General features: G+C 39.9%; 1 protein-coding gene across 1 annotated transcript in view; it reads left to right on the top strand.

Moving 5' to 3' along the window:
- Positions 1-24,151, top strand: part of LOC146320809 (tight junction protein 2-like) — a 121,024-nt gene that overhangs the window by 34,030 nt on the left and 62,843 nt on the right. The window contains exon 2 of the mRNA XM_084729224.1: positions 21,928-21,981. Within this exon, the coding sequence (XP_084585350.1) occupies positions 21,928-21,981 (54 nt within the window). The remainder of the gene's footprint in view (positions 1-21,927; positions 21,982-24,151) is intronic.

Genomic DNA, 24,151 nt, shown 5'->3' with positions numbered 1-24,151 from the left:
CTTCATTTGTCACCCAGTATTCTGCACCGGCCTGTTCCACAGCTTCATTAAGCTTCCTCTCACTTTTCATCTCAGATGATCTAAAGATTCTGAAAAGCGGATCTGAGAACAAAGCTCAGCAGTGTAACACTGCAACCAAACCCTGCAGACAACCGTCCTCTCTGATTCGTGGAAGTAACTAATTGCAAATTCTCAAAATACTGTTATGAAGTAGGTTTTTTTTGGGTACTTGTACTTTTAGGAGTAGATTTTCACTTTAATCTTTCCACCACTGAGACTGAACTGAAACACTCTTTGGTTTCTGGTTCTAAATGTAGTGTATTTGTCCTTTACTCAGTCTGTGGTGCTTTCAGGTCAGCAGGTCATGCAGGGCAGTAATGTCCCCTTCTTCTCTCCCAGCATCCATTACATGGACACCGCTGTTTGCGGACAAGTAAGGATGTAGGCCTCTCTTGTCCTGGCAGCCGTAGTTTCTCTCATCCCATTAGCCTCCTCTCTGCTGCTCTCTGGAGGAGCCTTGTTCTTTATTTATAATGGAAAGATGATGTCTGAAATATTTACAACAACAAGGGGAGGAGAGTGTTTCAATAAGACATGGGCTCAAACAATGGCAGAAGTTGCTCTCAGCTCTAAAGAGGAAGAAGAAGAAGATGAAGAAGTGGGTCTGTAGAGCTGCAGAAAGACAAAGTCAAAATGTCTGATGGAAAAGGATCCAGTTTAAAAGGCAACAATGGAGGATTAGGCAGAATAATCCAGAGTCCCCGGGTAGAGGAAGACGTGGTCAGGAGTAATGAAGAATAGAACAAAGCCTTTAATTTCATTGTACAGTTGAACCATTTCATTTAAATTAGTAAATTACCACAGTTGTCTTTAAATCCTTTATTCTATAAATGTCCGAATGTTGAATGTTCAGCAGCCGTTCCCAGAACCAAAAAGGAAAGAACTCAAAGTGATTCATGACAGAAATGGAGAACATCAGCACTTGTGGGGTTGTCACTTGATAAATGACTAACTTAATTATTATTTATTAATAGAAAAGCAGTTGCCATAAGATTTTGATATAGGGATGGCTCAACAATAAGGATTGCCTACTTGCCCGTGGCAGATAAAATGCCATGCTGGGCAAGTAAATCTGGCAACTAACTTCCCCGACTGGGCAGGTGGTAAAAAAGAATTTAACTATTTTGAAAATCGACTAATTGTGAAAGTAATTTTTCATGCAAAAAGGCAGAAAATGCTGTTTTTAGCCTGTCAAATATGGAGATTTCAGGCTTTTCTTCGTTTATTATCATCATATTAAAGGGATAGTTCACCCAAAAAATGAAAATTCAGTCATTATCTACTCACCCTCATGCTGATTGAAGGTCAGGTTTAGTTTTTTAGTCCACACAACACTGCCAGAGTTTTCTCAGGAAAACAGTGTTGCAATATCTTGCAAAAAAAAAAAAAGATTTTGGGCGAGCATTGTTCTGAGGCATTGAACCCTGCCAACTCTGGTTTGATTGAAACAGATCTGTAGCAGCCTGGGGAGAGACGCTCTGCAGGTTTATTTGTCCTATAATTGGACTATGTGATTATTTTTGATTGTATTAGTTATTAGTGATGTTTTCACATCATAGATGATGATGAAAGGTTTTAAATGCGAGTCTTACCAGTGAAACCTTCTGTCGGCTGAAAGAGAAAGAAGGAATCATCAAATATTTGTAATGGATGGCCAAATTGTATTCAACTGAAGAAATAAAAATAGCTGGGCAGAGCCCTGTAGTAATCTTACTGGTGGGAAATTCATGCCATACAGGTGACAGAATCCTATATGACAGTAAAATGATCCTTTCCTGAACTTTTCTGACAGCTGTAGCTGCATGAAATGTATTTTTAACGTCCGCCTGCAAAATCCAGGAGCAGAGATTGAAAGCTGAGCTGTATCGTTCCTGCTCTGTCTTCATTCCACTGGACTAAGTTATTTATAGATCATGTGTCATTGTGTGGAATCCATGTGTGAACGTGTAGTTAACACCAAAGTAGCACTCCAGGTCCTCTCTGACACTTAATTAGCAGCTAATTACATTAAAGCTATTTCAGCAGGCAGGACAGTGGATGAACACCTTAATTACACTGAACATCAGCAGACGTCTGTTGGTGTCTGTAACCCTGCTGCTGTTCTGCCCAGTGACGACACATTAGACAGATGGAAGATGACACCAGTGTCAGTACACCAGTTATAACTTATAATGCACAAATATTTAGTTGAGATGATGAGTAATTAAATATGCATTACCTATTCTTGAGAATTGGGACAAATCATTTCCTTCCTTCCAATAAAAATATTATAGGGATTTATATACATATATACCTCACTGGCCACCTTATTAGGTTTACCTTGCTGGTACCAGGTTGGAGCCCCGTTTACCTTCAGAACTGCCTTAATTCTTTGTAGCATAGATTTAACAAGGTGCTGGAAACATTCCTCAGAGATTTTGGTCCATATTGACATGACAGCATCACACAGTTGCAGATTTGTTGGCTGCACATCCATGATGTGAATCTCCTGTTCCACCACATTCCAAAAGTTCTCTGTTGGACTGAGATCTGGTGACTGTGGAGGCCACTGGAGTACAGCGAACTCACTGTCATGTTCAAGAAACCAGTTTGAGATGATTTGAGCTTTATGACATGTTGTGTTATCCTGCTGGAAGTATCCATCAGAAGATGTGGACACTGTGGTCATAAATGGATGGACGTGGTCAGCAACAATACTCAAGTAGCCTGTTGTATTTAAACTATGATCAGTTGGTACTAAGGAGCCCAAAGTGTGCCAAGAAAATCTCCCCCACACCATCACACCACCATTAGCATCCTGAACCGTTGATACAAGGCAGGATGGATCCATGCTTTCATGTTGTTTACACCAAATTCTGACGCGACCATCTGAATGTCACAGCAGAAATCAAGACTCATCAGACCAGACAACGTTTTTCCAATCTTCTATTGTCCAGTTTTGGTGAGTGTGTGTGAATTGTAGCCTCAGTTTCCTGTTCTTAGCTGACAGGAGTGACACTTGGTGTGATCTTCTGCTGCTGTAGCCAGTTGAACAGGTGTACCTAATGAAGTGGCTGTTTGCTCTGTGCCAGAAAACACCCTTGTCCAAGACAAGAATTCACAACCTCAGATGTATTAACTAACAATACCTACTGATAACATAGGAATAAAATTGTGCTTTTTTTATCATCTTTGTTTTAAAATCATTTTTTTAATGAAAATGTTTTCCCTTTAAAGTTGTGTACCAGATTTCCATCAGATTTCTACAAAAACATGATTTAATCAGGCATAAAAAGGCTGAGCTATATCCTAATCTCCCCTGTCTCACTTCCTGATTTAAAAAAGGCAGGAAAACTGCTCAATCACTGGTAATCTTTCTGTTTTCGAAAAATTCATTCAATAATATTGCTGTCAGATGTGTCTCAACCATAACATGTCAGCTCTGTAGCCCTTCTAAATAAGAGCTAAATAAGAATTATGGTTTAAAAATGTGTATTTTGAAAAATCAATCAGTGTTGATCGAGTTTTAAGTGTCTGTGTTGCATCATTGTCATGGCTTCCACTGCACTGTAGCAACAACTGGTACTCCACCAACACAGAGACATGGAGAACACTCAGAGAGAGAGAGAGCATTGTGTTTGGTGTGAGGGTGTTGTGATGACGATGTGCTGTGACAGCACTGAGCAGCCCTGTCTGAAGCTCTGAGGGCCACCCGCAGACACACACACACACACACACACACACACACACACACACACACACACACACACACACACAACCAATGAGTCAAGAGAGGAAAGGGGGAGAGAGTGAGCTGAAAGAGTGTGTTGATGAAGGCAGAACCCCACATGTCAGACTAAGTGCAGCTCAGAGAGAGGCTAGTGTTTTTTTTTAACAACTGGTTCACAGTTCTCTTTACCAACACGCAGCTTAGCATGACAGTTAACCTAACATTCAAAATCCAACCAAATCACCTCATGTACATCACAGTTTAACTTCCTGCACCACAACCGTGACACCATTTGTCTCCCAAGAACACTTTGTCGCTCTCTTTATTTATTCATCAGTCCCTCCAGGATTTCAGGGGCTTTATGGCGGATTGTTGCAGCCTAAAATGCCTGATTTCAAGGCAGCTTTTCTACAAATTGCATGAGTGCAAATTTGCATGCAAATTATAAAATAAAATGCACAGAAAGAATGTGCATAGAGCATTGATAAATGTCAGCAACAATGATAAACCTCTTCAATACCTGTGACAAAATAAAAAGCCTAAAAGTACATAAATGAATAAAAACAAAACATTGAGTTGATTCATTGAGAATGGAAAAGTGGGAAAATACAATGACTGGACAAAATTGCAAGGTTGTGCAGAATTGATGGGGATTGTCTGAATTGTAATTGTTGCGATAGCGACTTCATGGAGGGACTGATTTATTTAGCATTCGCCAAGATTCTAAGAATGGTTGCATTACTGCATAGGTTGTGCAAACTTCATGTAGGATGTTATGTGATAGTGGATATTGAGGGCTGATGTAGGGCAGGGCAATATATCAATGTTGTATTGTATCGTGATATGAGACTAGATTATATTGTGATATGACTTAAGTGTTGTCTTCTCCTGATTTTAAAGGCTGTTCTAACTGTTTAATTACCACTCTGTCATTATATCAACATTACTGATGATAATTTGTCATAAAAATCTCATTGGGTTAATATTTTTGCAAAAGTCATCCCTACAATATTGTCAAAATTTAAAGGTATTTGGTCAAACCTATTGTGATTGTTACTCATTTTTATCATCTTAGCAGCTTCTACCCCTGAGAGTATACAGCATGTAGTCAGTCACAACCTACATGATCAATAATTACCAATATCGACTGACTTAAATCAGGTTTAGGCTGATGCCAGTACTAATATCAGGGCATAAAGTCTTTTTACAGAACACGTTTTTTGCAGTGATCCCTCAAACAGGGGAGCAGGATATTTTAGAGTTTAACAATTAACTTTTAACTATTTTTAATGAATATAAATGTAAAAAACAAAACACAAAATGAACCACTGCCACAAATCTTTGCATGTAAGCACTAATTAAAATTGATCATATTTGGAGGCAGTACATTGTCACAAAATATAATATCGCGATACTCAAGTGTATCGACATTACCTTCTCACCTGAACTCTACAGGAGTGTTAGTGGAAGCCATTGCCTGACTTCTTCACAGTCTGCCATCTCTACCTTCGTGCTGTCGTATGTCTGACTCTGTGCTTGATGCACTGAGGGCGGGCGCACCATCTGCTTTGGATTTACACACTCCTGAAGCTTGAAAGCGTGTGGTTGTGCTGTGGGAACCCCCGGGCAAGCTGAGAGCACATTACATCCCTAATGACCTTCGTCTCTGGTGTTTAACAATAGTCAAGCCTGTTAGAGAGCCAAACATGTACATAACAGACATGCTCGCTACCTGGATGGAGCTCCAGGTCCATCAGTACATCCTGGGCTCTCTAACTAGATGCTTACCTGCCTCCTGACATCAGCTACTGAGCTTAAAGGGGAGCCAAGCGACTGCTGTCCTGCTGTTTTATAGGACGTATGCTATCAGCTGAATGGGTGGTGAGTGAAAAGGTCTGTCTCAGGGTATCAAGGCGAGGACTTTCAGGGGACAACCAATAGTGAGGCTTCTTAAAGGGCTCCACATGTACTCAAAGAACTGGAGTTACATCCATGCATCTATGATGTCTTTTGATGCCACTGTTTTAAGTGAACATACTTACATACTTACTGATTTACTTCCTGAGTTAGTTACTTATGTACTGACTTATTCACTTACTGAAGAAAGTAGTATAGTATATAGTTACATACTCACATAGTTACTGATTTACTTACTGATAGAGATGCACCGATTATAATTTTCTTGGCCGATTCCAATTTCTGATTTAAAAAAAAAAAAAAAAAATCTACAAACTATAACTAACAGCATTCACAAACATTTTTGCAACTCCTCTTGTAAAAATTAAATTGGATGTTCACAATAAAACACTGACTGTTAAATATTCATTTACTATTTTACATGAGATCAAGCAATCTTGTGGGATTTTGGGGGACACGATTTCACATGATCTCCTGTGGAAGCAGATAAACAAACTGGAGACTGACGTGGTGCAACAATTTGCTGTAGTAAAACTTTGCCGTGAGAAAATCAGATGCAGAAGTTAAAGGAGTCTGGATGAGAAAATGTTTGAGGAGACACATCAACACAGGTTGTTTATTCTTCATCCAGAACAGGAGGTTAGATTTTAACTGTCCCTCTGTGAACAGCAGTCTGCTGCTGGCTAACATTAGCCTGAAGAGCTACAAAGTTTACAGCTGTTCTGCAACATTGTCAGTTGCTCTGTCTCGTTGTAGACTGTCTGTCTGCTTTTTATCCTGTTCTTGGAATCTGTCGCTGATGCCAACTTCATGCAAGCATGTGTCAGAGTGTGTGTTGCTGTGATCAGCACTGTGTTGATGTCATGGTCAGTTTGTCTGCTGCGCGCATGACGTGACCATCGTGCAGAACACGTGTGTGACAATGATGGGCACAGAATCGGATTTGTGACGCTGACCAGCCGGTCACCAGTCAGGGCCGGTCACACTGGAAACCAGCCGGTTCCGGTTTCGGTCGGTGCCCCTACTTACTGATGTAGATACTGATTTGTACCTACTTATTTACTTACTGACTGACTTGCTTAGACTTACTGACATAGTTACCGACTGACTTATTTACTTACTGACTGACTAACTTAGTTACTTAGTTAATTCCTTACTTTTTTACTTCCTGACTGACTTAGTTGCTGACGTAGTTACTGACGGACTCACTTACTTAGTTACTTACTGAAATAGTTAGTCCCTCTCCTGCTCACTGACTTTGTTTCTTACACAGTGACTGTAAAGAGTGCATCAGTGTGTCCACAGCAGAGGACAGGATTTATTTCAGATTTTAGATTAGTGTGTGTCTTAGTGTGCACTTTTGATGAATGAATTATTGAGAGATGTACCTTTCACCTGAGAACAGACCATGATGTGTCATCTATTTTAAAATCTGACAGGGGATCAGCAGGGGCCTGAGGTCACAGAGCCTCCCAGTTCTCTTGTTCCAACTTTGGAAACATAAAGCACTGAGTTGTTTGTATGTTACTATCATTTCGCTGTGTGAATCATGTTAACATCAACAGATCCTGACCACATCCATTTTCAGACATTAGTGTAATTACCATAAACAGTCCGGCCCATCACAGAGGCCATTACAGCACATCCTGCACCAGCCTCCACACTGCAATTTGCTGCTGTGTGGCACAAAGTACGGTTCTGACATGATAAGGAGAACCTTATTACTGATCCTTATTCCATTTGTCATGTCCGTCTGTACGCCGACTTGTCAGCAGCATATTTTTTGCTGCCATAGCCTCGGTTCAGGTTACATAATCTCATGAAATTTCAGTAATAAATGCATAACGTGTCTTCTAGAGTGACACCTACTAAATTAGAACAAAGTGTAAAAGGAGCTTCAGCAGCATTTGACCATCTGTGAGTGTTCAGAGAGCAGGACGGTGACAGTAACACGACTCAGTGTTCCCCACTGAACGGTGTGTGGTGGTGCTGTGAGAACCGTCTGAACAGCATTAACAAACAAGCGTGTGTACAAGTATTGATGTTTTTCAGGCCGTGTATCGCTGTTATTGATGTCTCTGTTGGTAATAAATGTAGGGCATTGTCATACGACAGGTTGCATAAGTGTGGCGAGAGCCAACCAGAAAACGGATGCAGCCGTGTGTGTGATTACACGCCTCGGCTTGAGGAAATAAGTTGGAGCTTTAAAGCCTCAGAGTGAGTCCGCAGAGCCGGTTGCTCATGTGCTGCCGTGTTTTATCCAGTGGTTTCCCTCATGCTAGCCACCAGCACTGCTTCACTCTGCTGTTGATCACAGCTGATCTGTGAATAAGCATTATGCAGCTGCTAGTGTAGAGATAAGTGATATGTTAGAATTTTCCAACCGGCTGCCATCAGTCCAAAATGTGCACTTGCCTAACGTGTGCACTTGCCACTTAAGTCACTTTCAGACTTTACTACCTTGTTTTATTAATTTTCCTACATGTGCGTTTGATTTTTGCACATCTTAGCCATGGCTTTCCACAAGGATATGGAGTTGCCAGGGAGTTCTGGAGAAAAATCTGCTGATCTCTGACACATTCTAATGCTGCTATTCCATCATATATACTGATCTTAAAAGGACAGTTCACCCTCATGACCAATTTTTGGTGTGAGTTGCAGAATTTTAGAGATATCAGCTGTACAGATGACTTCCTTCTCTCAAATAAAATGGAACTAGAACAAAGAGCATACATTTGAAAAATTCCAAACCAGTGTCTCTCAGAAATCATGACCTTGTTACTCCAGATAATGGACAGACCTTGTTGTGAGCAGTTTCATGTTGGCTGATTCTTAGTAGTTCTGGTATATTCTACTGCAGAAGAGAGTTGTTCCTGTGTGTGAAACTGCTCACACCAAGGTCTGTGGTAGGGTTTAATCCTGGGAAATGGGATTCCTGGGAAATCTAATCGAGACCATTTCCCATTTCCAAGGAAATCAAATGATGGGAAACGGGGAAATTTTTTTTTTCTTTTTTAAACATAGAACATACTAAAATATATTCAGAAAAATGTAGGCTGACAGTTTACTGTCATAAAATATGCAGCCGATATGTGTGTGTGTGTGTGTGTGTGTGTGTGTGTGTGTGTGTGTGTGTGTGTGTGTGTGTGTGTGTGTGCTGGTAAAACACAATACAGCCTATTAATTAACACAAAGCACTATGATTAAAAAGCACATGCACGCTGACCTTGAGTCTGACCTTGTGAGATTGTGCCTCTATTGTAGGTAGTACAGTAACATCTTTTGGTCCATCAAATTCATTCTGCTGCAGGCTGACCACTTATGATTGCTCCAATACTGTAGTTAATACGGTAGGTAGCTCACACTCGTAGCCTCGGGTCACACCAGTGGAGCAGCCATAGAACACTGAGTTAATAGAGTTGCTTAGAAAACACCAAATGACTTGTTTTAATGAATTTTGTTAGCTTGTATAATGAAGATTTATAATATACCATTTTCATGAGGTTGTTATTCTCAGGAGACAAACTACAGATAAGAAACTTATAATAATTCTAATGTTGATGGACATAAATTGTTTTCTTCTGCTTTAATAATGATCAAAATAGTGAACAAAAAGGTCTGGAACGCATATATGCCTTATAATTCTTCTTGTTGCTTGGAATAATTTGGGGTTAGCTGAAGACATGTCTTTAAAAAAAAAAACGTTTAATTCCCAAGATTCCTGGGAAATTGTCTTCTTTTCTTACGTTTTTTTTAATGAATTTTGCCTTTAACAAACAGTGCCATTTAGCCCCATTATATTAGAGAGAAGGCAGACATCTCTACGGCTGATATCTCCAAAACTCTGCAGCTCACACCAAAGAAATCTAGATGGATAAATAGCACTACAGGCCAGAGGAATAATATGTATTTTTGATTTGTGGGTGAACTGTCCCTTTTAAGATATAGTGACTGAGCTCTAACTGTGTGTGTCTGCTGTGTGGTGTTCAGCAGGTAGTTCACAGCGCTCTGTTGATCTTCCTCTTGTCTTCAAACTGTAACACTCAGTGTTCCAGTAGATGGTGGCTTTTTTTTTTATTTCCTCTGACATGTTTGTTGTGGTCACATTCCTTCTTGTTCTTTTTATTTGTCACGGTTGCTGCAAACCAAGTGATTCACTGCCACCACCAGCTGCTGTGTGTCTTTGTGTACACCTTGTTGCTTGGAACACAGACATGTGAGTACTTGCAGGCAGCACATTTGGAATGGTGGTACCCGACCACTTCAGAAAAAGAGGCTGTATTTGTGGGTGCAGTACATTATTTTTTATTATTTTTTAACTCTTAAATGGTTTCAGTATCATGAAGGATTCAGTCAGCTGACAGGCTGTGGGAGGAGGGGCATCAAGTGAGTGAGCTTAATATCATGAAAAACACTGAGACAGAGGACGGGTCAAGCACTCAGGTCATGTGACTTCATGATTCATGACTTCACTTCACATCGAAATAAAAAATATGCTCATAATCTTTGTTTTAAAAATTCAAAATGACAAGCGTGCATAGACAAAAACACTGGCCATGGTGTAAATGTTATTATTGTGTCATGTGTTTGTCATGTATGTGGGGGGATTTTGTTTTAAATTGTATTTTTTTGGGATGATTTTATATTTTCGTGTTGAAAAATAATGAATTACATTGTCACATCGTTGGTAATCAGGCACTAAAATGTCTGAATCCTGGAGGAAACATTGCCCAGATAAGGGATAATCCACAAAAAATAAATAATATAAATGTTTGAAATATTGATCATTCTTTATTTTATCTTCAAATGTGTATTATTGATGAATTTATCAGTGTACACGTGACCACTGGTCAAAATGTTCACAACTTTTTCCTGTTTGTTCAGCTTCCACTGCCAATAGGATATTTTTAATGTAGGGGAATCCCAGGGAATATAGTCTAAAATAAAGAGAAATAAGATGTTTTTTTGTTGTAAATGTTAATAACTCATTGTTTATTCAAATATTACATTTGTTTACAGCATTCAAAATATATGTAAATAACTACTATTAGTTTTTTTTTTTTTACTTTTTCAAAAATTTTTATGCAAAACAACAGAGAAATAGTTGTTTCTAATTGTTTAGAAAATATTTTAAAAGTTGGCACAGAAACTATTTTAGAAAATGGGAAAATGTTAAATTTATACCCTAAATGGGCAGTTTATCTTACAGTGTGTAAATTGTAAATAAATGGTCACATTTAAAAAAAAAGGAAAAAAAAAATGTGATTTTTTTTTTTTAGCCGAGATGCATTAGAAAATGGCAATTAATAAATTTTCCAGAATATATGTGCTTGTCCATTTAAGGGTTAACTTTAGTTTTTTATATGAAACTTATTGTACATGTAAAAGTGACAGTTTTGTGTTGATGTAAAAATATTGGTTAGAGGAGCTTTAACCTTTGACATTTCAAAGCTGCTGTGATACACAAACAGTACAGTGGTTTTTGTGTGGTATTAGATAATGTTGCATGACACTCGGGTGCCCACCTGCCAGGCTCTGCATCATTCTGGGCTCAGCTCCCTGCTGCTTATTATCTAACAGTCCTACTACTCATCTAGTTGTGTTTTTTTTTACATGATGTTTACTGTCCACAGGTCAGTGGTTTGTCAAGGTTTACTGCCCTTATATAGGATTATTTTGTAAAGAGCCTGCAGGCTTGTGGACCTGCTGCTGGCTGCCCAAGGAGCTTGTTGTTTGCATGATAATGTTTAAATCAATCTGAAATTTAAAACCTTAAAAGAAATGTAACAGCTAGAGCCTTCATTCTTTTTGCTGCAGAAGGCTTCTGTCTTTTGCGTCATCAGGTTGTGCGCTTGTGATGACGTCTTTGCATGACATTACTTGCGGAGCGATGCACAGTGTTGCCTGGTGGTGGAACGAGTTACCAAACTCTAAACTCTGCAGAGTCCCTCTCAGACTTTAAGAAAAGAATAAAGACCCAGCTCTTTCATGAACACAAACAAATGTGATGTATCCTGTAACACCTACATCCTGTGAGGTTCTTTGCTTTATGGCACTTACTAATGTTGGTCTCTCCTGACTCGATCTGTGCTTGTGTTGTACCAGATGTACATCACTTTGGAAAAAAGATAAAAAGGTAAAAAGTTGTAGAAATTCTAAACAACGCGTAGTTGAGAGGAGCAGAGAAACAGGTCGATAGAGAGAGGGAATGAGAGAAATACTGTAGGATTGAGTCAGTAGGTTTGAGCTTAGGTTGTACAGATTTTATACATAATCCAGGAAATGACATCACAATAAACAAAAATACTAATGTACACATTGGGAAATAGGTGAAAATCCATCTTGTGAGGCTTTGAGTTATGCGTTTGTCTCCGCACCAAAAATGGTGCAGCCAATCAGTGCCCTAGGAGGGACTACTGGCAGCTACAGGCGTGGTTTTAGGTGTGACAACAGCGAGAAGCAACTCATCTCAAACAAACAATGGCGGCTCCTGAAGATGTTAGCGTAGATACTGTGACAGCATCAGTCACATCAGAACTGGAGAGTATTTCTTCATCAAAAGAAAAGCAAATAACGACACTGAAGGTTTTTCTCTGTGGAAAAGATGTTTTCACTCTTCTCCCAACCAGATATGGCAAGAGTTTGATTTGATTGGTCACAGTTAGCCCGTGTTAGACATGATAGACAGATGGTTCATTGACTCACTTGCCAGATGTCTTTTGAAAGTACCTGCCCTTTTCCAAACAGTTTTTACGGACGACTTCCCAGGCAAACTATCTGGTATGTCAGGTTACAAATATCCGGCCTTCAAGAATATCAGAGTTTTTTTTTTTTTTTTTACACCTTAATGTTGGTATCATCATTGGCCCCAAAAATCCAGTTTTGCTTGGGCTCTAAGATGTAAATAGTTCAAATAACTTATGGAGTTTGTTCATGTTTCCACATTTAGAGTTTTTGGGGCCAATATGTTTTATGTGTTTAGTCAAATTTGATAAAAACATTTTCCATACAATTTTAATACTTTTATCAATTATTGTGGTTTACTGACTTATGTAACCCTTTAGCTTAGGTTGGACAGATTTTAGGAATGTGGAGCATTTGAAGATACTACAAGAAATGACATCACTTTAAGCAAAAATAAAAGTGTAGACCATTTTGTGATATTTTTAGGGAGTGAAGACTAAATTCACTAGTAGTAGTAGTTAGTAGAAAGTCCTCACAAGTATGATATAACAAATCAGAGTGTGTATGAGAGTGTGTGTCAGAGTAAGTGAGTGAGCCAGAGAGTGAGAGCGGCAGAGGAAAAGCAGCAGGATAGCGTGCAGAGTGACAGACAGAGGGGAGGAGGGAGGACGGGCAGAGAGGGAGCTCTGTGAGGGGCAGTTCTCGAGCCCGGCTCTCCCTTTGAACCTGTGGATCCTGCTCCTACCTGGCCATGTCATCCGGCCTGCGCAGGAAGTGGCGGAGCGCGGTGCGGGCGCTCAGGACTCTCCGCGGGACGGGAGCAGGAGGAGGAGGAGGTGGAGGCGGCGCTGTGAGTCTGCTGTTATTTTTAGTCTCTCCTCCCTCCTGGGGCTAGGCTAATCCGCCGCTGCACAGGCTTATCCAGATTGGAGGTAGGACACCGAGGCAGGAAGGTTAAGTGCTTGCTCCTGTGGGAAGCCTACTTTGGTTGCGATGCCGTGTAAACTGCCCAAACTGAGTCAGACCATGCCAGAGCGGGATCGCGCTAGTCAGGGCTGTGGGTTTGACGCCGTGGCCGCTCTGAGGACGCTCCTCCGCTCACCATGAGTCTGGAGCGGCTGCCCACCGGCTGCTGCGTCGGCTACCCCGGCTGGCATCGCTGCTGGCAGGCCGAGACGGGCAAGATTGGGGCCTCAGATGGCTGCAGGGAAGGGGGAGGCAGCGGCAGCCGTGATGGGGGGGCCAGGATCCAGCTGAGGGGGCTGGACACTGAACAGCTGAAAGGCAGCCTGGTGGTCCTCTACGCACCTGCTGGGAACTCCTGCCTGCTCAGATTGGTGGGACACGCATGCATGGACGGATGAATGGATAGATAGTGGAGAGCAGAGTGTGCTGTGTTAGATATCAGGGTGTCTTCTGATTTATTTATTAACTGTAACAGAGGATTTAAGGAAAGTTTTATGGCTGAATATTCAGTTTCAGATGCTGTTTTCTGGCATGAAATTTAGGGCTGCAACTAAAAATTATTTTCATTGCTGATTAATCTGCTGATCATTTTCTCATTTAATCAATTATCTAATCCTGTGACAGTCTTATCACTTGAAAAAAACGTGTTTTGATCAATTTGTCAATTTTTTTTTTTTTTTTATCAGTTATTTGGTCCATAAATGATTGTTGTTTCCCAAAGACGACGTCCTCAGACACCAGAAAATTTTCACATTTAAGAAGCTAGACTTTTCAATTTTCAAACCAGTTAATAATCAAAGTAGATGGCAGTTAATTTAGTAATCGATTAATAATCAGTTACTTCATTAATTGTTGCAGCTTCAATGGAATTGATCCAAAACTCTAAAGATTTTTCTGAAGAAGTCTTGACTTGTGACTCAGTCAGCCATGTAACTGATTCCTCTCACTTGGCAATGTTTTGCTGATTTGAAATAATATTCCTTAGTTGTACAGATGTAGCTGTAGTAGATATTTTGACATCATACTGTACATATATTGCATACATATTTGCGATGCTTTCAGCTATTAATACTTTTTTTTGAATATTTGGGGTGGAACAGTACAAAAGCTTCATGGTTTGGTATGTAGCTCCGTTTTAGGTACGGTACGTTTTCAGTACAGCAGGTAAAACAAAAATACAGAGAAAATAGCATATTTGGTATTTCTTAAAAAAAAACAAACATCCAACAGCGTCTCATTGTCTCTAATTCTTACTGTAACAGTTAAGGTACTCGAATATCATCATAGATATATCTGTTATAGATTTGGACCTATAACTGACTTATTCTCAATAAAAGAATAAATAATGAACAAAGCTAAATGCTGATAATGTTTTATTATAAGAATCTGACCTGTTATTAGTTCCTTAACAGTTTATTCTCATTCATAAAGTGCAGCTCAACAGACCCACAACATGACTGATAATATTCTGAAATCCTGTACTCTTTAGAGGTGTGGTCACATTAAATTTAACTATTAAATATTTATAGCTTGATGGAGAAACAGCTCAAAGACGCAGCACCATGAGATGATGTTATGCAGCTATGCTTTTTGTGTTATTCTTTTAATGGGTTGTCTCTGTGGTTTTAGATTGTGTGTTGTGTTTTCATTTTGTTGCTCTGCCAGCCACTAAACTTAAGCTAATCTCTCTATCAGTCGAGCACATGCTGTATTTCTTAAAAAAAGTTTATTTTCTTGCTGTTCTTCAGTGTAATTTGGCTTTAAAATTAAACAAATTAGTTATAAAAAGATCCTCATAATGCAAATCTGGATCTGCTCGGACTGGGCAGTATTATGAAATGAGCCTGGATATCACTGGTATCATTATGACATGACAAAAGTCCTGGTTTTCAAGGCTGCATTACAGTAAAGCAATGTCCTTTTCTCAATTTCTGAACTCGTTCTAGCCGTTCTTTTATTTGCTTTTACCCCACTTAGTCATTTTATCCACATTACTGATGATTATTCATCAAAAATCTCACAGTCTTAAGATTTGTGAAATTGGCACAATATCAATATTGAGGCATTTGATCAAAAATACTGTAATGTTTGATTTTGTCCACAATTCCCAGCCATAGCACCTGTAATCCAGCAGGTCATACAGTTTATTCAACATAGTAAAGCTGTCATGGTTTTGACATTTTCATCTACCTGCAGATCGCTTTAGCCGACTGTGGTGCCAAGTGAGAAAACTGTGAACTTGATGAACTATTGATGAGTGTTGCTGACTAGGCCAACTTGCCACCGGCTGTCAGTGGTACCTGTACAGTTAGTCTGCATGCCACTGTGATGGATCTGCGCCTGTGTGTGTGTGTGTGTGTGTGTGTGTGTGTGTGTGTGTGTGTGTGTGTGTGTGTGTGTGCGTGTGTGTGTGTGTGTGTGTGTGATATGAAAGAGGCAGTGGAGCACAGGGGACTCTGACACGGAGCGATGCTCAGTGATGCTTACATCAGTTGGTGGCATTTAACTGTGTGCTTTGACAGCAGAGGGTGAGAGCTATGTGTGTGTGTGTGTGTGTGTGTTCGTGTGTGTGGAGGACATGGATTTGCAAGTGGCAGTGGACAAGGACAACTGATTTAAGTTGTTTCCCAAATCAGCCCATTGATGAAAATTGATGAAAAGCCTAAATAAATAAAAAGTTTCACTGACTGTGAAACTTAGTAACAGTCAGGACTCCCATGTACAATACCTCTGTGTTGGGTGTTGTGTTGCTCTTGTGCGTGTGTGATCATCAGTCACTTAGGCAAGTGCCCCAGATCAACATGTGTTTACGTCCAAGTGACAAAGTCCTCTCATGGCCGTAGTAATTATGATGGGAGCAGTGATAAACAGATTAATTGGTTGGTTGATTAATCAAGCCGATTATCTGGCATTATGAGATAATCAGCATTGGCCCATGTCTGTGCTCATGAGGCCAATAAACAGAACATGGGTGCGGGCACATCTTTGGATGTGTGGCTGCTGTGGAGGAATGTCAGCGCTCTCCTTGTGACTTTTGGGAAAGTGGTGAAAAAGTTAGTTTGACATTGACTTTTCTAAATGGCAACATGTTGACGCGCCAGATGGTTTGTTACATGGAACCATCTGTGAAGTCGTCAGAGCTTTTGAAACTTTTTGGAAAAGGGCAGGTACTTTCAACAAAACACTTGGCAGCTGATTGGATGAAGTATCTGTCTATCAGGTCAAACTCTCACTGAAGCCATGCAGTGCACTTTCTGTTAAAGGTGAAATATGTGTCAGAATAATAATTTGTATATAATAGTAGTTAAATATCGTGGTGCTGCAGAGATCTCCTGACCTACATATCATATTCTACAGACTTATGAAAACATCTTTTCTTGGTTCAGATCCTCACAAATATCACACAATAATCATTTTAAATGTTTTTCAATCAAATAAGAATTAAGATGTAAAAATGATCCTTTCTTCAATACTGGAACTCACATCACACTCACACAAACATTTAATATTGTTAAAAAAAAATTCATATTGCAATTGTGGTGATCAAAATGATCATAGTTTTCATTATTATTGTGGTATTGTTCAAATACACTGAAAAAAAACCTGATACACATGCTCAAATATTTTTTATATAAAGTTTTATTTTAATTTGAAATGGCATGTCACAAACCCATGTTGCTGCTGCGCCTGCATCTGAAAGACTGTTGGTTGATACTGGACAATTATCGTTTTATCCCTAATCCCTATTGACTAGTGTTAAATATATTTTATAATGCGTGCAAAATGCAGTTGAATGATATCACTTTTTATATTTTGTTAGTCCATAAAAACTTAATCTAACACAACATGTTCCTGGCATGAAATTATGGAATTACACGACTGGTCTTTGTTTTGATATTGGCAGTGTATATTGACCATTCAAAACCTGATATCGGTCGACCACTTGGCTGAAATGTCAAAATAATAGTTGAAAACAGTTGAAAATGATAAAGCGAACTAGAGTGAGACCAGGAGCAGCACCCAGCAGCATGCTGTCTGGAGCAGGGTCCAGTGAATCCTGGACCTTCAGGTTTGGAAGCAGCTGTTTCTGAACAACGAGCCGCTGATGAAGAAACTAGTTTCCTCTCAAAGTCTCACTTGAAGCTCTTACAGTTTTAAACTGTGAGTTGCAGCATGATGATGAAATTCGTGTATAAACACTGTTTTAATGAAGGGAGTAAGTAGAAAAAACTGAATTTCAGCCCTGTGTTTCAGTGACAGTGTAAGAGTGCCAGGGAGTGCACTCAGACTAAAACAGGAAACCAAAATAGTAAAGCATGATATTAAAATGCCATTACATGACATTTTAGGCAGTCAAAAATAAAAAGCACTGTAGTGCTGCTGCTGCGTGTGTCAGTTGGAGGAAGCAGCAGCTGGATAGAATAAACCGCCCACATCCAGATGCTGCAGTCTTGGCTTTACACTTTTCTATGCTGTCAGGAAACCGGTCTTTGAATATGATAATCATGCTGTCATGAAAATGTACAGTAAGTATCCTAGTTTCTGTTATTTAAAGAGTAACTTAAAAACAGCTGAAAACTCTGACATCTCTGGCATTACTGTTAAAGGTATAATCTGCAACATTTTCCTGAAAAAAATCCAATATATATAGACTCATATTACGTAATCCCTTTTAATCATCACTTATGACACAGTAAAAGTGTGTGTGGCGGTGTCCGTGTCTGCAGAGACCCTGCCGTCCGAAGGAAGGAAGGAAGGTGTGATCACAACAATTCGCGCAAATTCAACCGACCCCTGTGAATTCGGCGCAACCTCGCAATTTTGCTCAAACTACGCAACTTTTCCACGAATTTGACCAACCATCGTTGTTTCCTGCGAGTTCCACCAACATAGCAGTCGTGCATGTCCATGAACCAACTCAGTGTTTTGTTTTATTATGTACTATTTTATTGCATTCATATGTATACGTATATATACATATGAAAAGTACACAGTTCTTATGTATCACTTTTATTTTATAATTTTGTGCTGTTTTGACTGAGTTTGAGCTCCTCCTTGTGGAATATCCCCCAGATGCACTTCTTCATCTACAAATAAAGCAGATGTTGTTCTGGTTTTTGTACTCGTTAGCCTTTTTGGTAAGGCTATTTAGAACACTCAGAATAGAGTGTGGGAGTGAGGGACTGGATAATCACTGAGTGGGTGTGTGTTAAGCCATTTGAAGGCAGGACATGGAGGCAAAGAACCACCTACAGGTTGATTATCCTGCTGAATACCATGGTCATTTACCAACACTATGATATAAAGCGTTCACAGATTTTTTTTTGGTGAAAGGTCTGTGCTCAGCGAGATCTTACTGTCATCATAACATTGAATAATTCTAGTTCCTGTTACAACCACACTCAGCTGGCTTGCTACATTTGATAAGTAACATGGCTTCCTAACTAGAAGTGATGCAAGTGAATAACTGTCCACATGTATGAGCACTTGAGGCTCCTCCCTCTGTAGATGAGCAAATTGTCTGAGTTATTTATTCATAACTAACATTATTTTCTTACATCAGCCTTGTTATATAGTTGGAGGACAGTTTACTTACTTCCTCTTACTTACTTACTCCCAGAAGTTCCCTTTTTTCCTTCCAAACCCCGTCCTTTTTGAGGATATTCTTATAAAAAAGGCTGCTGTGGATCATATAAAAGGTACCACTTCTTCTCAACCTCATTAACTAGTCTCTTGTCCTCCCTTTGACTGCTTTGATGAAGGGAAACAGAAATGTCGAGGACGTCACATGAACCAGATAAAACAAGTTGGAGGTGCGTGAAACTTTGCTGAAAATAGAGCCAGGGCAAGCAATTTTTTTTCAAGAAAGCAACACGTTGCTCAGTTCTCGGATCAGGACGTCCTCATTTAGGAAAACTGAACCAATCAGCCGATGGCTCGCCCGCTCATTCACATCGCCTCCAGTTAGGAGGTGTGCACTTTGACAGCTGTGCTTTTTAATGAATTTCAAACGGTGATTAACGCATATCTGCCGGCCAGTCAGAAAAGAGTATTCGCCAAGACCATGGTCTAATATACAGTAGAAATAACATGTGTGAATTCTAGTTGAAGTTGGACTTTCCATTAAATGCAGCACAGAGCCACTTGCATGTTTATTTTCTGAGAGACTTGAACACTTTTTAACTGAGAAGCTCTAACAATGATGTGATCGTGCCAAACTCTTCACACTATGGACTCTGGGAAACTTTAATGGACACTGTTTTCTGATATTTTATAAACTATGTAATTAATTGAAGAAATAATCATTAGTTGCCACAGTAATATTAACTGAGTAGGCGTACTCCTGCGTGCCTCAGTAGAGAACACACTGCAGCATTAACCCATTAGAGAGTGGTTCACTGATAATAAAAACTTTGTGTGCGTGTTTGTTGGCAATAAAACGTTATTATTGCTTGTGTGTGTGTGTGTGTGTGTTTGCTGCCTGCCTATCTTGCCTTAAATCACAGCGGTGTGGCATCACTCTGAGGGAAGGGTTTTTGGGTCAGGGCTCATGGGACACTCGAAGTGAGAAGTCCCACAGTAAGTGCAGCAGAAGTTACCCAACTCAGTAAACACGCATATAAAGAGCAAAAATGGGTCTAAAGGTTGCACAAAAATATAATTTGAGTAGGAATGCACCATTATACATGTTAGAAAATAGTTGCTGGAAACGTGAAAAGACTGAGAACTATGTAGCACTGAATTGTGGAGTTAGACCGTTCGTTATTTCTGTGTTCAGGATTTTTTTAGGCAGAGCTGAAACATGACTCAGTGATTTGCCGGAGCCATGTTCCACCAACACTATATAAGCCCCACAAAAAGACACACGAACGACACCGCCTCACCCTCCCCTCACCCTCCCTAACAGTCAGTTACAAACCCTCAGCGACTCTCTCAGTCCGAATCAGCCCTTGCAGCTCACTTCAGTTCCAACAACCTGACACAGAAGAAAAAAATACCATCCCATCACTGTCCTCTGGCTCTGGTAGTTGAAACATTTCTGGACATGTCCAATAAAGCTGCTACACTGAGTGTCCACGTTTCAGGTTGTTTTCAGGTAGAGTTTGACACTGAGACAGCAGAGCGGACACACCCCCAGCGTATCAGAGCAGAGAAAACTGCTAATTTTTTCATGATTTTGAGACCAAATTTTATATACTTAGAGATTTTTTTAATCATTCAGATTTTGCTGCATGGTTAATAACACGTTTCTGTGGTGTGACAAACACACATCGTAGCAACAGTGTTTCCCTGCCTTCTTTCACCTTTGACCACAGGCAGCATCACTGCTGTTTAGGGTTGGGTGTGGTCAGAAGTCACTTTTGCTGAACCTGTAACTGCATCTAACAATGACGCCAGTGTTTTCAGCTGCTTTTAAGTTACTCTTTCAATAACAGAAACTAGAATACTTACTGTATGTTTTTATGATTCAGTTTATTCTGAAATAGGTTTTCTGATAACATAGAAAAGTTTAAATCTATGCACACCACATGTACTTGTGAGACTTTTGGAAAAGTATTAAGTAGCACCTGTACACTGACCACAAACTAGAACTTTAATCAGGCCTGAAAAGTTGAGCCCAAAAAGACCTGAAGAAATTCAGTTGAACCCATACCCGATTACAGCCCAACATTTTTCTTAACGAGCTTCCCTCTGTGTACCAAACAGAGGGAGTTGGCAGTGAACAGGGACAATACTTGGGTGTATTTGAATTCGTGACAACAAAATTTTGGGAGAAAAATGAAAAAGAAACAAAAGAATCAACAAAAAACAAACAAAAAAACGACTAGCCCAAACCTGATGTAAGCCCATGAAATATGTGAAAATGCGTCCCGACCCAACCCAAACCCATCAGGTCCTTTTGGGTTCGGGCAGGGATCTCAAGCTCTACTCCAAACCACACATTTTCAAAGCTTTAACAATTCATGTAGTATCCAATCATTGTAGTTTACAACACAGCAACGCCGACATGGTCCCCCACTGTCTCTCACTCGCGGCTCTTGTTAGAAGCAGCTGAAGTTGAGCAGAGCTGCCTGTCTCCATCAGTGTCATCAGGGCTCGGCGCACACATCACTTATTAGGTGTGTGTGTGTTTGTGTGTGTGAGCGCAATGAGGTGGAAATGGATGAGGGCAGATGTCTGCTGGAATAGTTGTCCAATTAAAATTATACACCAGGCAGGCAGGCAGACAGAGAGACAGACAGACAGGACAACATGCAGGCTGTTATTGACATGATACTGACTGTTCTCTCACAGAGGTCAGCTCTCACACCCACACACGCCCTTTTCCCCTAGTGTATGTGTGTGTGTGTTAATCTCCTTTCCGCCTCAGCCCCCAGTGATCTATTTCTTCTTAATGCACACAGATTTGTCTGATGTGTATGTTTTTTGCAACATTTGTGCGTTTAGTCTCACAGCGTATATCATCATATCACACAAAAAGTTTATAAATTAGTGGATAATTCCTTACAAATCGTTCTGCCTGAATGAATTTTGTAGCTGGTGTTGAATTTCAGTGTTTGCTAACCCTGTTGTGTTTGTGTTCTCTACAGAGCTCAGGGATGGAAGAGATGGTCTGGGAGCAGTACACAGTCACTCTGCAACGGGTGAGTTCATCACTTATTGTGTTACTAAAACAGGAGACATCACCCATCTGTCTGTTCATCAACCTGAAGCATCTGAAGATCAAAAACTGAATTTGTCAATCCCCCAAATCTGACAACATAATCCTGGTGATGAAGCAGAAATCTGATCTTGAACATGATAAAGCGTGAAAGACCCCCTCCAGTGAAAGTCATGTTTTTAAGCTTGTGAATATGTCCATGTGGTGTTTGTCATGCGTTACATGACACCTTGGAGAGGGTGGGGCCTATTTGTATACTCAGGAATCCTTGAATACTAAATGAAGAACAGGTATAGAGCTATATGCAAGCCATTTTAATAAGGTATTTGAACTTACTTAGCAAAAAAACCCCATCAATTTATTAGTTCTTACAGAGCAGTTTATAATGTTTAAAACATGACTGGATTGACTTTAAAATCTGCATTACTTTTTTGAGTAAAAATTGTATCCACTTTAGTCAAGTATCAGTAGTCTGTAAGTCTACTGTGTAAGAATTTTCAGTTCTTAGTACCTTATTTTAACAATATGCTGGAGGAGGAAGGTCGTAACTTGGCAATACAGAGAGCAGGAAGGAGATAAACCTCTGTGGTGAAACCTGCTGCCCCTGAAGTTGGAGTGCACCTGTATTCTAACCGTTACAGTAAACACATTGAAATGGAGAGCTGACAGCGAGGGCTCCTGATGTTATTCTGTCAGGTTTCTCACTGTATAAAATGTTTGAGGATGAAAGTCTTACGATGCACATTATAGGATACACGTGATGACATCCGGTTTTCAAAATAAGGTTTTAACACAGGTTATGTCCAAAATACATAATGGAATGAATTGCATTAACCAGTGCCTGTGTCTTTTGTAGGTTAAAAAAATCCATAATATTGTGAGGGAAATGACTTTACTCTTCAATTTTGGGTTGCTGGTCTGTCCAGTTCAAAATCAGTCACTTTTACTTTATCAATTTAGATTATTTCCAAAATAAAACTACATTGGTATCTTGAAAAGGCTTCCCTTCTGAAATTTGAGGTGTTGTAAAAACGCATTGTTCCATTGTTTCTGACAGTGACTAATATATGTGGGTTCAGGACAACTATACGTACAGACACAAAAATCTAGCATATTTTTATGGTAGCAATCATTTTCTTAGGAATAAAATGTAAGAGATATACAATACAATAAAATAAAATGCAATATTGTAGTAGACAGGTGTACAAAAACGGTAAAATAAATAAACTGTAACATTAAGTAGGCTGCCTCATCGTTGCTGGTCGTGTCATCAGCAAATTTGTTGGAGCTGTTGGTGACCACACAATAGTATGTGAACAGGGTTTCCAGGAGAGGACCGAGCACGCAGCCCTGAGGGACGCCGGTGTTGAGAGTCAAGGTGAAGGATCTGGTGGTGCCTATCTGCACAGGGTCTTGATCCCAGATCTCTGAACATGATGATGTACAGACTGCAACAGTGAAGACTGATAGTGTCTGTGAATACATCCGATAATTGACCTGCACATACCTTGAGAGCTCGCCCAGCGATACCATCAGGTCCGGGTGCCTTACATGGATCTTTTTGAAGGATCTGCCCTGGTTATTACAGACAGGCAGGTGTCTTGGGTCTTTTTGAACTCATCACTAGGGAGTGTTACGTGCCACAGTGTCTGTGTGGTGCTTTGCTCTCCTGTGCCCAGGTTCTGCCCCTGTGTTTTCATTTAGTAGGTTAAGTTAACCCTTTTGTTATTTAATTTGTTAACTTAATTTCACACTTCATTTGGTTATAAAAGAACCTTTGTTTACACCTTTGTCTCAGTTCTCCTTGCTTCCTTTTTCTCCCGGTTAAATTTATTTAATGTTACACCCCTCATCCCCTAGCCCAACTTGGAGGTTGTAACATTTTGGTTGGCTCGTCCGGGATCACTGAAAAAGGAATAGGAAACTGTTACATTGTGTAGGCAAGTTTTCTTTGTGTTGAGGTTGTCTGTTTACTGTCATGGTAAGTGTTAGTGCTTCAACGTCAAACCATTGTCTAGCCTTTGTGTATTTGGTGTGTACAACTTCCTCAGATAGTCAGGTGAGTGTCCAGCGAAGCTGCCTGTTAGCTTTTCCATTGGGCACTCTTTTGTTATTTTGCCTTTTTTATTTTCGGAGCTAATCCTGGGCGGGGA

Source organism: Lutjanus erythropterus, chromosome 10 (genome assembly GCF_056507025.1).
Source record: "Lutjanus erythropterus isolate fLutEry1 chromosome 10, fLutEry1.hap2, whole genome shotgun sequence".
Classification (NCBI taxonomy): domain Eukaryota; kingdom Metazoa; phylum Chordata; class Actinopteri; order Lutjaniformes; family Lutjanidae; genus Lutjanus; species Lutjanus erythropterus.
The sequence above is the reverse complement of the archived record's forward strand: the minus strand, read 5'-3'. Positions and strand labels throughout refer to the sequence as shown.